We start from the raw sequence: 16,596 nt of genomic DNA, 5'->3' as shown, positions 1-16,596 counted from the left end.
ATGTTAGAGATCTTTTAACATGAGGCAAGGCAACCTCTCAACAACAAGGCAAATTAAAGTACTTTGCATAAAACAGAGACATTTTCACAAAATGTGAAAGAACCACAAGACATAACAATTTAAAAGAGTTAAACAGAATAGGAAATTGCTGACTAATACTGGCTGCAGGTGACGTCATGTTTGTAAGACAGCAGCGCTCTGCACTGAGCCAGCATATGACACACAAATAGTAAGCAAGATCAGATTTTCATATAAAGTCTTCTAATTGCATAACAATTGGGGGTTGCAGCTCTGACATTCTTAATGGTTATTTATCACTAAAGGGTGCTGAACTTGCATTGCATGATGGTAGATAATCATGTTAAGTAGCTTCATTTACAAGAGCAGAATTAAGAGGAGTGCTGCCCTGAGCGAGTACTGAACCCAGAACCTTGTAATCTCACAGGGAAAGCATTTTGTTGAGGAAAAATTAATTTGCCAAAAACGAAGCTTCTAGTTCAGAGACTATTACTGGCAGCAGGATTTGCTGAGAATGAGGAAGTGTTTGAAGGAAGAGAATCTGTAAATGTAGGAAATGGGAGAGTGAGAGCCTTTGGATTGTATTGTATTCAATGAGTAAGGTTTAGATCTCAAAAACTAAAACTGAGAGAGAGGAGGCTTGTGGCAAGATTTTGAGGTATGATATGTGCTTGAAGAGTTAAAACTGTGTGACATGTTTAGAATTTCTTTGCGTGTCTAAAATCTCTCTGCTGTCCCCTCTGCCTGATCACATGACACACTAGTGAGACCTGAAAACTGCTGTAAAGGCCCTCACTTTGGACTTAAATTGCTCCAAAAGTACAAAAGATCTCACAACATGGAATACAACTTTGAAAATTCAAAGTTTTGTGAACGTTTTAAAGTTTGAATGGGGTCCCAAGGATAAGATATTGTATGTCCAAGCAGTTGAGTTTCAAAGTGTCAAAGGTTTCAACTCAGTTGGATCAAATTCTCTCATAGACTATTATAAAATTTGATTTTCAAAAAATAACATAAAATGGAATATGCTAGAAAACTAGAAAGTAAGCTAGAAAGTAATAGCACACATCTGCTGAATGAGCTGCAGTTTGACATTTTCATGGTATGCAGCAGTTGAAAAGGTCCAAAAAACCTTATGGAAGAAGTAGCTGAATAATAAACAGTGACAAAAACAAAGAGTGATTGTTTTCAGACAAAAATAAGCGAAAATAGAATAAGTAAGCTAAAACAGGCAGCCCTGACTATGTTGGTGCCCCAGGCTAGATTTTAGATTGAAGCCCAACCTGCAGTCCAAGAACTTCAGATAGGAATTCACACTAAAATCAGCTGCCACAATGGTTCCTCCAGCCCAGACGAAGTCCTCCCAGTCCTCCAGACAAAAAGGCCAGTGAGGGTCAAGGTGCATTCAAAAGTGTTTGCTGGCATGGCCTGTTAGCACATGAACTTTGGTGGCTGTTGTTAGAAAACTGACTGAACAGTAAGGCTTTAAAAAAAAATCAAACCAGATGAAAATCCATGCAAGTTAATGGAGTAAACAGACGGTATAAACGTTAAGAGGGGAGAACATGTGACATGTTTTCTTTACGACCTACACTTGGCCTACACATGACATACTGTACAGATACATAGTACAGCTGTTATCGTTGCATTGTCGGATTGGCTAACAGCAGAGGAGGAGGGGAGAGCGCATTGCACTGCATCAGGCCTGCAGGAAACGGTAACAGATCCCTCGCAGCCCCCAAGAGAAGCGCGCCTTTCGCCCCGCATACATTCGCTTTACCGGACCCTGTCAGTGGGAGGATTATCCACCATGTTGGGGGTCGTCGCCAAACAACTAAAGAGCCACCCTGCTGTAAGTATAACCCATATTTTTTGTAATATGAATGGTGAAGGACCCGATGACATTGACATGTGTCTTGAAAGGACGCGCACGCGCTCGTTTCACCAAATCACTCCTTAATTATCTGATGTGTGATCGCCCATTAATGCGCTCAAGTGGCATTTATTAAACACATCCTTCCGCAATTAATGCGACAATTAGGATGTCAGACAATATAATATATATATATATATATATTACAGTACGTGTCATATTTCTTTTATATAGGTCCAGAAATTCGCTGATGTAGCTCCAGATTTCAGATGAAATGGATGATTAAGGCAATTTTTCATCAATACAATTCACTTAAACCTTTAATAAAGCCCGCATTTCCTTTTACCGTACACCTGTAATTATTCTCCCTCCTGTAGAGGCTTTTATCTTTGCTCGACCACCCTCTTCAGCTCCATGACAGGATTATTTTTTTGCTCTTTGTATTGGACAGCTTTAAAAATGAAAGTCACCTGCTCTGATGCGGTATGATCCATTCATACAGAAATTAAATATCGTAATCGAAATCGTTGTAATAATGATCTAATGGCATGATGTGAGTGGAAAAACACGCGTGCCTCAGAGGAACAGCTCCACAGCCATTCCTGTAGGTCGCTGCAGCACGTATGGTTTCCATACTGGCATGACTGAAGGCCAGGCCAGTGCATGCAAGAGAGTCACACTGTTTATCCAAGGACGACGGGGTGAACGCGTCCATATTAATAGACCACTGGTGATATGTGTTTGTCCCCCGTTAAACAGTGACTACAGCCACACTGGTTCCTTTAGTGTGATCCATTCTTGCTATTGTACTTAAAAAAAACATGACGTATAGCTATAAAAAAGGGAAATCTTATGTATTTTAAAGTATGTAGTCATGTGATAGACTGTTATTGCGTCTGTTCTCACAATCAGCCTTTATGATTTTTTTTTTTTGAATATATACAGTGTATATATACTGATAAGCTGTATACACTTGTGATTTTGCTGCTGGAATGGAATAAAACCAACCTTGAGAGAACAAGAAAGTCCTTTTTTAAAGACTTTCTTTTAATCGTTGTAAAATACTGTACATTATAAAAATAGAACAAAGGGGGGAAGTTAAGCCAAATGTTTCAGATGCACTGGAGTTAAGGATAGTAATATGAACAACAGCATATCTTTGTTGTTGGTTAGCTTGTATCCTCGTAATACAAATAATGTTAAGTGATTTTGTTCTTTGCCTACCAGCTGATCCCTCTCTTTATCTTCATCGGTGGCGGGGCAACCATGAGCATGATGTACCTGGGTCGGTTGGCCTTGAAAAACCCCGATGTCTCGTAAGTTCCAGAGACATCTGAGGATAAATCCCTCTTTTTTTTCAGCCCCCAGTTGGCTTTTTGTTCATTAATGTTTGTTAAACCTGTTAAGTATTAAGTTTTTTGTGAGGCAGGCCAACAACCTCAGGGATACTTTGTTTTACTAACAAGTTTTCTTCTTCTCTTGTCCCCAGATGGGATCGCAAGAACAACCCTGAGCCCTGGAACCACTTGGGGCCCAATGATCAGTACAAAGTATGAGCCTTTCTGCATATTATCCTTAAATTCACTCCTCTAATTCTGATACATGTTGATGATTTTGTGTCATTTTTCATACTTCTTTACATGGCATGTTGGTTAGATTTTAAAGCACAGGCCTATTTTTGTAGAGAATAAGCCATATCTTTTCTGTTATCTTGCCTCAAAGTTCATATCACCTCCCTCATACTGATTGCGTACATTTGTTTTCCTATGTGTGTGTGTGTGTGTTTTCAGATGTTCACAATTAACATGGACTACTCCAAGCTGAAGAAGGATAGGCCCGATTTCTAAGTCACGGTGTCTTTGCACCTCGGCCTCTGATTGTCGTCAGCCTGAGGAGCCTTTGCACTTTTTTGCCAAATATAAATAAACCTCTGGCACTGAATGAAGTTTGAATCACGCTGAGTGCTTAACTCATTCTGTCAGTTCCTTTCCAGTGTGAAGGGGGGCGGGATCATGCATTTATCAATGACTGTCTCAATAAAACAGACAACCACCTGTTTTACTAATTGATGAATTTATTTTTGACTTTGCTGTGTTGTAAATTATTAAAACTGTTTCAATCACCCCTCTCACTGGCATTTGTGATTTTTGCACAAATCCAAGAACATTATGGTCACATTGCATCTTACATTCAATACGTATAGCATTTCCCTTTAAAGTAACGCTTGTTTTAGCCGTAAACTGAGTTGTAAAGTACATTCGTCTACATCATCCATAATCTACTTTTCGTATGGTGATTATTCTTTAAATGATACTATTCCACTTTTAACAATTTCCTTTCATCTCTTTATGGCAACAGGTATAATAGTTGTAATAGTTAAGATCCCAGTATGTGCCATACTGCTTTGAGAGTTTGGACTTTAGCCACCCATCTTGCTTGGTTTGCTCTAATAAATCATCTCAACCCAGTAACGTATTGAATTTCTGTAAGCTGTTATTCCTTTTTTGGCCAGAGGAGGATGCTGTTGCATTTACAATTTGAGAAATAGGTTATAAAAATGTACGTTACTGTGAGCAGGACAGGGATAGAAACTTTTTTTAAAAAAAGAGCAAAGTCTCAAGTTTTAGGTTTTAGGTTTTTTATTAAACGTGGAAACAGTAGTGACAGATCTCAGGTCATCTGGTAGTTTGTTCCAGACAGCAGGACCAAAGTAACCAAAACCTCCCTCTGAAGACCTGGATCTTATTCTGGGTACAGTTAGACGACAAGCACCAATTGTCCTGAGGGGTCTGTTTGGACTGTACACAGTGAGTAGGTCAGTCATGTACTGGGGAGCCAAACCATTAAGTGCTTTGTGGACTATTAGCATTATTTTTAAGTTGATTCTGTGCTGTACTGGGGGCCAGTGAAGAGATTTAACAAGGCTGAGGGTAGGACACACCAGACTAAACAAAACACGCATTAAATAAGCAAACATCCCTCAAGATTATGTGTATTTAGAGGAATCAGTGGAGGATGTGGTTTGTCATAGCCAAAAGAACTCTCAAGAGACATTAAAGTGGGAAATCAGGAAATTTGACCAGAAGACCTGTGATTAAGGAGGAATAGAGGGATAGGAGACTGCGAAGGCCATAGCATATGATTCATTCATACTCATCAAACCATTTAGTGGCTCCTCGTGCCCTGTGACTTGGGGCATTGTCTTCCTGGAAGAGACCACTCCCATCAGGATAGAAATGATTCATCATAGGATAAAAGTAATGACTCAGAACAACTCTGTATTGATTTGCAGTGACCCTTTCCTCTAATGGGACAAGTGGACCCAAACCATGCCAGCAAAATGCCCCCCACAGCATAACAGAACCACCAGATCCCCTCACTGTAGGGGGCAAGCATTCAGACCTGTACCAGTTTTTCCTTTAATTTGTCACCTGTCTGTATGTATAGATATGAGTATGTGTGGCACATGTATGTTGTTTATGCATAATCATTGGCCACTACTATATGGGATGTGCAGTGTGTATGTAACCTGAGCTCAGTGTTTGTTCCAGGACATGGATATATGCAGTGAACTTACTTAACCACCTTGTTATTTTGTTTTAAATCTTTTTTTTCTGCACTTGAGCTGATATATGCAACGTTTTATTTCTGTAAAACAGCATGAAATCAATAATAAAAAAAGAAATCTAGGTGTTTTTTTTTAAAATTAATTTATTTTTTAGAATGTATTTATTTATCAAATGTTCTCGTGTCTATTTGTGGGGGCAGACATAACTGTGGTTCACACTCCAACCTGCTGGGTGGCGGTAATACGCTTTAAAGCTCGTTTACCACCCGCCATAAAACCGAAAAGAGAAGATACTAGTCTCGCGAGACTTCACTTAAAAATAACGCGGGACCGCGAGACTGAAGAATGAATCCGTTGACTTGAATCAAACACGAAACAGCGAAAAGACGGTAAACAATGCAGAAGTAGCTCAAACCTGTAAAACATGACACTGTCGTCAGTTGAACTCCGTTTGTTTGAGACAGTTTCCGCCTGAATTATCAAAAGCTGCAACTTAGAAACGACCAACATTACTGTTTTACGGTTCACAAACGTTTGCTAGCTCACATCAGTTAAACAGCTGAGATGGACACAACGGAGGACTTGTCTGCTCGGGTCCTACTGAAACATATTCTCACTACCGAGACACCCAGGACTCCCATCACCCGCAGGTATTTGAGCATCTTATTAGCTTATTCTGCAGAAGAATTTAAATCAAATTGTTGGTGTTTCAAGCCTTCATAAACAGCTAACGACATCGGAGGTAACTTAAGTGATAACTTAGCTACGTTAAGTTGACTCAACCTTAACTTAACATTTAATTGTAATTTACTACTGCTCTACTGTGCCTTTCTTAAGTATTCACTCCGCTCTGGACTTTTCCACATTTTGTCATGTTGAAAATAAAAATCTGAAAAGTGTTGAGTGCATATGTATTCACCCTCTTTGCTGTGAAACTAAACATAACTAAGAGGCGCAACCAATGGCGTTCAGAAGTCACATAATTAGTTAAATAGAGTCCACCTGTGTGCAATTTAATCTCGGTATAAATACATCTGTTCCGTGAAGGCCTCAGACTTTGTTACTAAACAAACAGCATCATGAAGACCAAGGAGCTCACCAAACAGGTCAGGGATAAAATTGTAGAGAAATGCAAAGTGGGGTTAAGTTATTAAAGAATATCCCAAGCTTTGAATATCTCACAGAGCACCATTAAATCCATCATTAGAGAAGGGAAAGAATATGGCACAACAGCAAATCTACCAAGAGAAGGCAGTCCACCTAAACTGACGGACCGGGCAAGGAGAGTGTTAATCAGAGATACAACCAAGAGGCCAATGGTAACTCTGGAGGAGCTGGAAAGATCCACAGCTCAGGTGAGAGAAACTGTCTACAGGACAACTATTAGTTTTGCACAACACAAATCTGGCTTTTATGGAGGAGTGGTGAGAAGAAAGCCGTTGCTGAAAGAAAGCCATAAGAAATCCCATTTATAGTTTGCCACAAGCCATGGGAGACACGACAAACATGTGGAGGAAGGTACTCTGGTCAGATGAGACCAAAATTGAACTTTTTGGCCCTTGTGCAAAACGCTATATGTGGCGGAAACCCAACACTGCACATCACCCTGAGCACACCATCCCCACCGTGAAACATGGTAGTGGCAGTATCATGCTGTAGGGATGCTTTCCATCAGCAGGTACTGGGAAATTGTTCAGGATTGAGGGCAAGATGGATGGAGCCAAACACAGAGCATTTATTTCAAGAAAACCTGTTTCATTCTGCAAAAGACTTGAGACTGTGGAGGCGGAGGTTCACTTTCCAGCAGGACAATGACCCTATGCATACAGCCAGAGCTACGCTGGAATGGTTTAAGGCAAAGAATGTTAATGTCTTAAAATGGCCCGGCCAAAGCCCAGACCTCAATCCAATTTAGAATCTGCGGTGAGACTTGAAAATGTTCTCCATCCAATCTGTCTGAGCTTAAGCTATTTTGCCAAGAATAATGGGCAAAAATTGCAATCTCTAGATGTGCAAAGCTGGTAGAGACATACCCCAGAAGACTTGGTGCTGTAATTGCAGCAAAAGGTGGTTCTACAAAGTATTGACCCAGTGGGGGTATGGATACTTGTGTATCCAACAGACATCTGCTCTTTCGTCTTAATTATGTTTGTGTCACAACACAAAGTATTTTGAGCCTTCAAAGCACCGTGTATGTTGTGTTAATCAAATGGTAAAAAGCCCAATAAAATCTATTTGAATTTCAGGTTGTAACACTGCAAAATGTGGAAAAATACAAGGGGGTGATTACTTATGCAAGACACTGTATTTCTCCATCTATAACCTTAAGACTTATATTAATCCTGATAAAGGACATGAGGTGGCTTTATATCAGGTTGCCGTAACCCAGATTTTCGAATTGTTACAAATGAGTCGTAATGATCTTGTATCCAATATAGAACTAAACAGCTCATCTGTTTTATTAGCCAAGTATGCAAGCATACAAAGAATGTGTCTTGGCGTTTGCTCCCTCAAGCAACAAGGAAGAATAAAATAACAAAAGTAAGGTAATAATAATAATAATTTAATAATATAATAGTTTTGAAATGGGATATAAAGCTTGAAATTAAATATTGACTGTACCAAGGAGATATGGACTGCACTATGGACAAAGAAATTAAGTGTATTAAATATATGAAGGTGACAAGTGCAAAAAATTACATATGATGTACAATAAATAATAATAGTAATAATAATTAAAATGTACTGTAACAGTGGAGGTTGAATGCAATGTACAATGTTAAGTCCAGTTTGATGAAATATATAAAAGTGATCAGTTCAGGGATTAAACTAGGGATGTGAAATGTAAAGTCTGGTTTGATAACAGAACAGTTCAGCTATTAAGTAGTGCAACAGCTTCTGGAAAGAAGCCTGGAGGAGTGCAGATGATCAATAGTAAATGTCTTTTCTTTAGGACCTCAAAAACACAGACTGACAAAAAGGCAGCCTCCAGCGGGACCCGGCGCAGTGCCAGATTAAGCAAGAAAGATGCTGGTGGCCAAACCCCACAGGACATCTTACGGCGCAGCCTGAAACATAAGATTCGTGAGGTGAGGAAGACGAGCAGAGTATTTGCAAATCATGTACTATGTTGTTGATACTCTCAAACTTGACTATCTACCTTCCTTTCCAGAGTATATCCACAAAATCTCCGCTGCCTGTTAAAAGGAGAACCACTGTATTCAGAAATACACTCACGTCTGCCCGGGCCTCAGAGCTGTTCGATGAGGGAGACACTCCAAGGCACATACTCATGAACATCCTGCGGACAGGTATGCATGAGCCTGCCTTTATTCTCACATCATGTTGCAGTTGTTTGTTTCTCCTTTTTAATTGTCTTTTGTCACGTGTTTCAGAGCCTGTGAAGTCCCCTGTTGTTCACGAGAAAGCTGCATCAGAAGAGCCACAGCTTCCTTCAGCCAACTCCAGCATTACCAGCAAGGATCCTAGGTGAGCTGTGTGTGTAACAGGAACGACATGTTGCAGACATTTGGGAGGTCCATCCAACAGTATTTTAAATAACTGAACTAATATTAATTGTGAGGAATGGACTTTTGTATCATTGTTTGTCCTTAACAACATCCACCTAACCTGCAGTCTCTACTAATACTGGCTATTTGTATACAACTTTTTCTTAATTATGTTGTGTGTGTGTGTGTGTGTGTATAATGAGTTTATATTTACTTGGTTTTCAGTATTGAACTGTCAGGGTTGGAGCTGTCTGATATAACTATTGGTGGTGCAGCAAGCACTGCAAAGGGACTGAGCAAAAAGAGACCACGTCGCAGCCTTAATGTAACTGCTTTTGAAAAGCGACTTCAAGGTGGAGATGGTAAGTTTAAAGCCACTACTGATAGGCCTCAGTACTTTAATGGGATTGTATAAGATGTTGAGATGTTGTTGTTGTTGTTGTTGTTGTTATGAATTCATACTTTTAAGGGTTGAATTGTTCTGTTTACTTCTGCTGCTACAAAAATGTGAGACACATAGAAAAGGTTTTTGTACAGATGGTGTTAACAGCTGTATTAGTGAACAGTTATCATGAATTTTGTGTTTTGTTGACTAGCTGTTGGATACTTGTGCTTACAGATGTTGAAGATGAAGAATCAATAGATAACCATTCATCGCTTTCTTTGTCGAGGTAAATTTCATTAAAAAAACTATATCATGTGTACTTTTCTTTACATGTTAACAGTCAATTAAGGTATTTGACTGTTCACTATGTCAATGAACAAATACTATAGATAAGTATTTGGCCTGTCCAATCTGTCTTGCAGTTCCACTTCACTGAGTCTAAAAACACCCTTTGTGGATGTTCATACTGAGAAAAGGGGCCTGCAGAGAAGGGTTTCTAACCGTCGCAAAATCACAGAGGAAGAATTTGACGCTAAGATGCAAATGGAAGGTGATAACGGTGATTACAATACTCTTCTTAAGCTAGCATATTTTTCATGTTTGTTCCATGTGTGATCATATGTTTAACAAATCAATGAGAGCACTGATAAATAATCTGTCATGTAACATTTTATATTAACCACTTAAACTGTAAAGTGTCAAAGATAATGAAAAATAACCATCAGTGGATCCTAGATAGTTTTTTCTAAGATTTCTTAGAGATTGATCAGCAGCTATAAAACCAAATGATACAAAACAAAGAAAAGCAAGCTGATACAAGCATTGTTGTAACCAGCATTTTTTTCTACAATGTATAATGTTTTTACTTAAAATAAGCATTTGTGTAAAAAAAAAAAAAAAAAAAAATGTAGTAATTTTTTGCTAATTGGCAATATTTTTTTAACCCACTAATATTTTCAAGACCAGACCACGTTATGTTTAAAATGTACCTATGCTGATGTGTTATCTGTTACACTGTAAATGTTAATTTTAAATCCCAGTTACATGAACAAGCAGGTAGAGGGAAGCAGAGGAAGCTTGTTACTTTTTTGAAGGGAGGTGCAAAATATTGTAGTATGTATGGAATGAATTTTAAGATGTTTTCAACTACTGTCCTCAGTGTCACTGCTAATGCTTTTTTTCCCCCTGCATTGTTTGCTCTCTTTCATCCTGTCACCCAGAGGTGGGCAGTGTTGTGCTGGCAGAGCAGGGTCTCAGTGAGAGCACCCACTTTGAGGGCTTCACTTTAGGCCTGACCAAGCTCAGTGAACCTGATATCACAACTGACATCATCAACTGTGACACGGCTAACTACGCTCAGACTGATGTCATGACATCCAACTTCTCCATCGTTGCAACGCAGGACAAGCCCACTGTCATGGCGTCTCAGCTTCAGAGAGAGATGGGAGAGATGGAGCAAGAGGAGCAGTTGGAAGTGGAGCAGAGCCAGCTGGAGAGGGAGAAATCCGCTTATGTATTTCCAACTGAAGAGGGGGCTGTGGTAGAACCTCAGGATGAAGACTGCCAGTCTCAGTCAGAGAAAGAGGAAACTGAAGCTCAGACCGAGGAAGGGAAGCATACAGCCGATTGTCAACCTGAAGATGCTGTAGCCATGTTTGAATCTGAAGATGTAGCGGAATCTCAAACTGGTGGAAGGGATGATGCAGCCGAGTCTGAGGAAGATGAAAATGGAGTGGAATCTCAAACAGAGGAGGAAGGTGCAGCTGATTCTCAAACTGAAGAGGATGTTGCACCCAGGTCTCAGTCTGAGGAAGAGGAGGATGCTGAAGAATGTCAAAGTGATCAGCAGGATCCTGTCGGAAATTCTCTGTCTGAGGAAGAAGATGTAGTAGCTGATTCCCAGACTCAAGATGAGAATGATGGGGAGCAGAAGGACGAACACATCAGCCGAAGGGCTTATCGCTCTGAAGGTGGACTCATTATGCCTGTTACAAGGGTAGAGGGGGATTTACCAGACTCCACAGAGGCAGGTAAGGATGTCAAAAATATCAGCTGTCACTGTGGATATTTTGGCTGCAGCTAAGCATTATTTTCTTTACTAATTTCACAGCTATCTTTTTAAATTAATAGTGCACAAAAGATATTTGTCATAGGAAGACAGAAAAGCCACAAAATGCTCACACTTGAAATGCTGGAACCAGGAAGTGTCTGGCATCTCTTTACTAAAGGAAGGAATCTCTGTATGTATGTATGTCCTTCGCGTATCTTGAGAACTGTTCATTTGATCAATTCCACACTTGTTGAGTATATTGCTGGGGACCCAAGGGAGTGCAGTGTCGAATTTGGTGCAGTTTGGACATGGGATACGTTTAATATTTAAACTTTTAATAAACCAGCAACCAGCGAGCTGCTCCGCTCTGTGCAGAGGCAGGGCGGAGCTTCAGGACTCTGCCGACTGACTCATCATGTCAGGGAGAGACAAGAGACGAGCCGTGACACAAGTCAGAGAAAAGTGCTCTAAAGAGAGAAAAGTAGACAGTGAAAACAGTTTTTAATCCAAGCAATCTGCATGTTTTGAATGGGCACTGCACTAGTCTTAATAAAAGCCTCAAACAGTTAATTGATCAAAATTCCTGGTGATTAATTTTGTCAGTTGATTAATTGGCTGATTGTTTCAGCACTAGTGGACAATACTGTATATTTACAGCCAGCTGAATATAAGACACCAACTATATTGAGTACACAATATACAGTAGACTGCCCATGTGTGGTGTTTAAGTGAAACAAAGCAAAGATTAATCCTATTAGTCGATCGTCAGGAAAGTAATCAGCAACTATTTTGATAATCAAATAATCGTTTCAGTCATTTTTCAAGCAAAAATGTCCAACATTTCTGGTTCCAGCTTCTCATATGTAACTATTTGCTGTTTTTCTTTGTCATATTTGACAGTGAATTGAATATTTGAAGGTTTTGGACTGTTAGTCAGACAAAACAAGCAAATTGAGGACATCACCGTGGCCTGTAAGAAATTGTAAATGCAATTTTTTCACTGCATTTTTTTAACATTTCATAGACTACACGATTAATCAATTAATTGATAAAATTATCAGCAGATTAACCAATCATTAAAATTATTGTTAGTTGCAGCCTTAGGGCTGGGTTATACAGGATGAAAAAATAAGAATCGCATAATCCAGAAGGCCGTCTTTCCATATCTTCATATAGCACAATATTGTTGAGATTTAGAATATCATGACTGAGCGATAAGTGGAAGTCAAACATATTGCTACAGTATACTGTACAGTATAATATAATCTGAGATAAAAAAAAAAACAACAAACCTATCCTTAATGCATGTCAAGGTATTTGTAAGTGACATTTATCGCTAAACATCTAAATGATGCTTGTGTGTAGGATGGTCTGAAGAGAAGTCCAAAGCTCACAGTGCCAGTGATCTACACAGTGGCCTGGAACTGGAAGGCTATGAGAGCAGTCCACCTCATACTGGGATCCCTGACTTGGCTGAGTCCTCAAATCAAGGACTTGACCAGAATGATGTCTCTAGCACAGAAACAGAACTGGATGCTGATAAAGAGAACTCCTTTCATCTTCCGGAGCTGACGCATGATATGGAAGACAGTGGCCACCTGAGTGATGCTTCACCTGAAGAGGCTGCAGCCTCAGACCCTGCTGAACAGGAGGAGGAGGAGAAGGAGGAAGAGGAGGAGGAGTGGGAGGATGATGAGGAGAGTGAAGGTCAGTCTCTCTTTTTCTCTTTATGTGTGTTTGTTCTTTTTTTATGTCAAAGTTTTTTAGTTTGATAAATTAAGAATAAAAGTAAAAATGTCTTCTTTTCTAACATCTTTAGAGGTCCCCATGAAGACTCCAGCATTTGTCAAAGAGAAAAGGAACTTTTTCCTCTCTGATCTTCTGGCCTCACCTACTGCTTTTAAGAATATTCAATCCAGGCAAGTTGCTGTTCCTGTTTCCTAGGAACATCTATTCCCCTTTTCAGAAAAACTGCATTTTTGACATTTAACTATATCTTTTGGCTGATAAAACATTGTACAATTGTTGCAGAATGTCAGATGTAAAATAAAGTGTTTAAAAAATCATTTAATTCTGTTTCAATAGTCAGTACAGTCTCAATAGAAGTTTAATTATGCGGATTGCATGTATCATATTTTATGTAACTAACAGTCTCTTCCAATGTCTGTTATGCCACCAGTGATGAAGGTTTACCTCCAGGTAAAACCAAGCAGGTGAGACAGAGGAAAACTGGAGCAGCTAAGAGAGAAACCGGCCTTCCCAAGAGCTACCTTATGAACGTTTTCAAGCACTTTGCCAAAACAAAGGTCTCCGCGGATGTTTACCCTGTTCTAAAAGATATGTAAGTAACTGTCACTTATAGAGGTTTTGGATCGAAATAAGCAAAAAATGGATTACAAAAAGTGTTTGGAACCTCATAATTGAAAACTGTTGAAATTCCTTCAAAGCCAAGTAGCAAAAGTGTTTTTTCTGAACTGCAATGTAGGGACAATGTCATCGATTCACTACTCATATATACTTGCTTCATTGTATTTTACTCTCTTTAACAGAATGGACAAATTCTTTGACCGCTTGGCGGATGACTTGGAGACATATGCTGTTCATGCAAAGAGAAAAACCATAGAGGTTGAAGATGTTGAACTTCTGTTGAGAAGGTAGGTGTGCAGACTGTCTTCATGCTGTTTATTGACATTTGGGATCGAATCTTTTACATGTGATAATAAAATAAAATACAGGGAGACAAACTGAGTTTTAAAAGTAAAATAAGATTACATCTAAGCTTTTCTGGTCTCCAACTCTAAATGTGTTTATGATCACAAACACTATTTGCTATTCCTGGATAATTGAAATATTGTTAATTCTGAACTACTATGATTAATTGTATGACTTCTGCATGCAACATTTTAAAATGAAACATCATAATATGTGTATTTCAATATAAAACACTTTCCACCATACATAGATTCTTTTTTCTTCATAATGGACTTTCAGCTCTACCTGCCATTTAGAGTTGGATGAAATTAATTAAATCCACAATAATTAAACCTGTATCAATGGATTTTTGGACACTTGTAGGCAACACAACAGGCTGTAAACACATTATCACCTTATAAACTTGTTCTGGCAAATGTGTAAGCAAACAATTTTGGAGTAGTTTTTCTGGCATCCTGACAAATGTGAGTCAAATATTCACTCTTCCTTTCAGCTCTGATTTGGTCTCCACCATCTCCTCAAAAATATTTTTCTCTTAAGCCGCTAAAATCTTCACTATGTTCAGCAGCTTTAACAAAATACCAATTTAAAGCCTTTTTAAAACCACAAATGCAGCAATCACCAAAAGATTCTCTACTATACAGCTGTAATGTTGTCAGCTGTATAGTATATACAGTATTGTACAGTATAGTATGAAGAAAGAAATGCTAGAGCAGAAATGACAAAAAACACAGCCACACTCCCACTGGGATTATACTGACCTCTAGTTGGCAAGATCGAGCTCCATATTGAGTCTGAAGAAAAGGACTGGTGACTGTGACATGATCAAAGAAAGAAAGAAAAAGATTGAAAAACTCTCTAAAACACTCATCTGTCACAACCCAGCTCTAGACTGTGGCAAAAAAGGGAAGTCACACAGGTATTCAGTAATAAAAAAGTAAATTTATTTAACACAAAGTACTCAAAACAAACAAAAGATAACAATAGGTAGAGTTAGTCTGTAAAATCAGTCATGTAGGGAGTGGATGAGTGAATGTGTGCTGTGTGGGTGTTGTATGGTTAAACAAGAGAAACAGAACCAAAAGCAACACAGGAATGTGTGGAGGAGAGAAGAGAGGATCCCATCCTGCTAATTAGTGTGCTCAGGAACCCGCCCCCGCAAACAAAGAGCACAGCAGCAACGAGCACAAAGCAGAGGGGCCGTGACGGAGAATACATATTGCCAACAGTGAAGACGCATTATTTTCTCACATTTGACCTCACTGATGTGTTTTTGCACTCTTCAGGCAGGGATATGTGAACGACAAGGTGCCGGTGGAAGTGCTTATCGAAAAATATCTTCGCATGGATCAGCGCAAGCTCCTGATCCCCATCGCAACCAGCGGAAATAATGTTGTCCCTAAAAGACGGAGATGAAAGCCTTGTTATATGGCTGTTGTTGTCTGATCATCTCTGGACTGCTACACATTTTAGCTACACTGCATTTGATTTGGACAAATGATGTCTCCATTTTTGACTAGAATAAAGTATTTCTATATGATGTTTGTATAGCCTTTTCTTTTTTCATATTATCAATTAAAACAGAACACACTTGTGCCCTTATTACATTTGGGTGGGGGGGGACGAGTGTGACTGTAACTTTATTCATTTATCATTTCATGTATATACTTTCTTTTTATGTGTGAAACAATTGAGGATGTGTAGACTTCTACAATGAACAAATATTAAAATAAAGCTTCCTGATGTTTCACATGTCTGTGCTTTGTTAGTAGACATTGAAGATCTGATGCCTGAACTGTAAAACTGGTGAAGAAATACATTTAAACAGCCTTCTTCAATCCTTATCTTCCCCTCATCCTTTTGAGGCCTGAAGATGGATAACTTGTGAGTGTTCTCTCATATAATATATTTTTTTGTTTGTTTTGTTTTTTATTTAAACAATTAACTATCAAAATTACACTTTCTGTTAAGTGATAATTCATTATAGACTAATATTTCAGCACTAGCTGTATAGTTTTTCTTTAATGAGCGTATCTGGAAAGAAAGAAACATGCTTTTGCTAAATATACTGTGTATATATATAGTACATTGTACATATACTACATATATACTGTATATGGTGTATTCTTTATATACTAAAAGATCACTGCTTGGGCCAATATGTGCACTAGATGGCGCAATTCATTAAAACTAAACCTGACCCTCACCACAACCAGTCGAACCATATGGTCCAAACTAACAATATTAACATAAAAGAAGTACAGTAACTGTAAAAAACACTTGAAATGTTTATCGACATTGGAAGTTTGTTCGCACAGTTAATCACTCACTTCACAGACATCAGGTCGTGAACATTAGAGGTTGCAGAGGTATTTATTAAAGCCGCCTTCAAGGTGAGCTGATGAGTCCAGAGATTAATTCACTCCACACCTTAATTAAAGTCAATCTTTTAACAGTCGATATCCGTTAATCTTCGCAGAC

General features: G+C 38.9%; 2 protein-coding genes across 3 annotated transcripts; both read left to right on the top strand.

The window, feature by feature from the left end:
* Nucleotides 1–1,704: 1,704 nt before the first annotated feature.
* On the top strand, nucleotides 1,705–4,015 carry ndufa4b (NDUFA4 mitochondrial complex associated b). The gene is made up of 4 exons (XM_067576871.1): nucleotides 1,705–1,870; nucleotides 3,119–3,207; nucleotides 3,381–3,441; nucleotides 3,682–4,015. Exons 1-4 carry the CDS (start codon nucleotides 1,829–1,831, stop codon nucleotides 3,736–3,738), a joined length of 249 nt encoding a protein of 82 aa, XP_067432972.1. The 5' UTR covers nucleotides 1,705–1,828; the 3' UTR covers nucleotides 3,739–4,015.
* A 1,756-nt stretch (nucleotides 4,016–5,771) lies between these two features.
* Nucleotides 5,772–15,865, top strand: cenpt (centromere protein T). Of its 2 annotated transcripts, none has more exons than XM_067576867.1 (13): nucleotides 5,772–6,109; nucleotides 8,413–8,548; nucleotides 8,632–8,770; nucleotides 8,855–8,948; nucleotides 9,194–9,330; nucleotides 9,588–9,639; nucleotides 9,776–9,903; nucleotides 10,574–11,383; nucleotides 12,769–13,110; nucleotides 13,223–13,322; nucleotides 13,583–13,744; nucleotides 13,953–14,057; nucleotides 15,402–15,865. In XM_067576867.1, the coding sequence occupies exons 1-13, from the start codon at nucleotides 6,024–6,026 to the stop codon at nucleotides 15,529–15,531; spliced, it is 2,421 nt and encodes an 806-aa protein (XP_067432968.1). In that variant the 5' UTR covers nucleotides 5,772–6,023; the 3' UTR covers nucleotides 15,532–15,865. The 2 variants fall into 2 exon arrangements, with proteins under 2 accessions (XP_067432968.1, XP_067432967.1); XM_067576866.1 differs by having other exon boundaries at nucleotides 9,776–9,912.
* The last annotated feature ends 731 nt before the right edge of the window (nucleotides 15,866–16,596 follow it).

The sequence above is a fragment of the Thunnus thynnus genome, chromosome 20, assembly GCF_963924715.1.
Source record: "Thunnus thynnus chromosome 20, fThuThy2.1, whole genome shotgun sequence".
NCBI classification, from domain to species: Eukaryota; Metazoa; Chordata; class Actinopteri; order Scombriformes; family Scombridae; genus Thunnus; species Thunnus thynnus.
This window is presented reverse-complemented; position numbering and strand designations above follow the sequence as displayed.

Bases quoted from the DNA above. Each gene is read 5' to 3' on its own strand.
- ndufa4b (XM_067576871.1), top strand. From the start codon at position 1,829: ATGTTGGGGGTCGTCGCCAAACAACTAAAGAGCCACCCTGCT. The intron at 3,208-3,380 runs GTAAGTTCCAGA...TCTTGTCCCCAG, and splicing joins TTGAAAAACCCCGATGTCTC to ATGGGATCGCAAGAACAACC. The intron at 3,442-3,681 runs GTATGAGCCTTT...GTGTGTTTTCAG, and splicing joins GGCCCAATGATCAGTACAAA to ATGTTCACAATTAACATGGA.
- cenpt (XM_067576866.1), top strand. From the start codon at position 6,024: ATGGACACAACGGAGGACTTGTCTGCTCGGGTCCTACTGAAACATATT. The intron at 13,111-13,222 runs GTCAGTCTCTCT...TAACATCTTTAG, and splicing joins GGATGATGAGGAGAGTGAAG to AGGTCCCCATGAAGACTCCA. The intron at 13,745-13,952 runs GTAAGTAACTGT...TCTCTTTAACAG, and splicing joins TACCCTGTTCTAAAAGATAT to AATGGACAAATTCTTTGACC.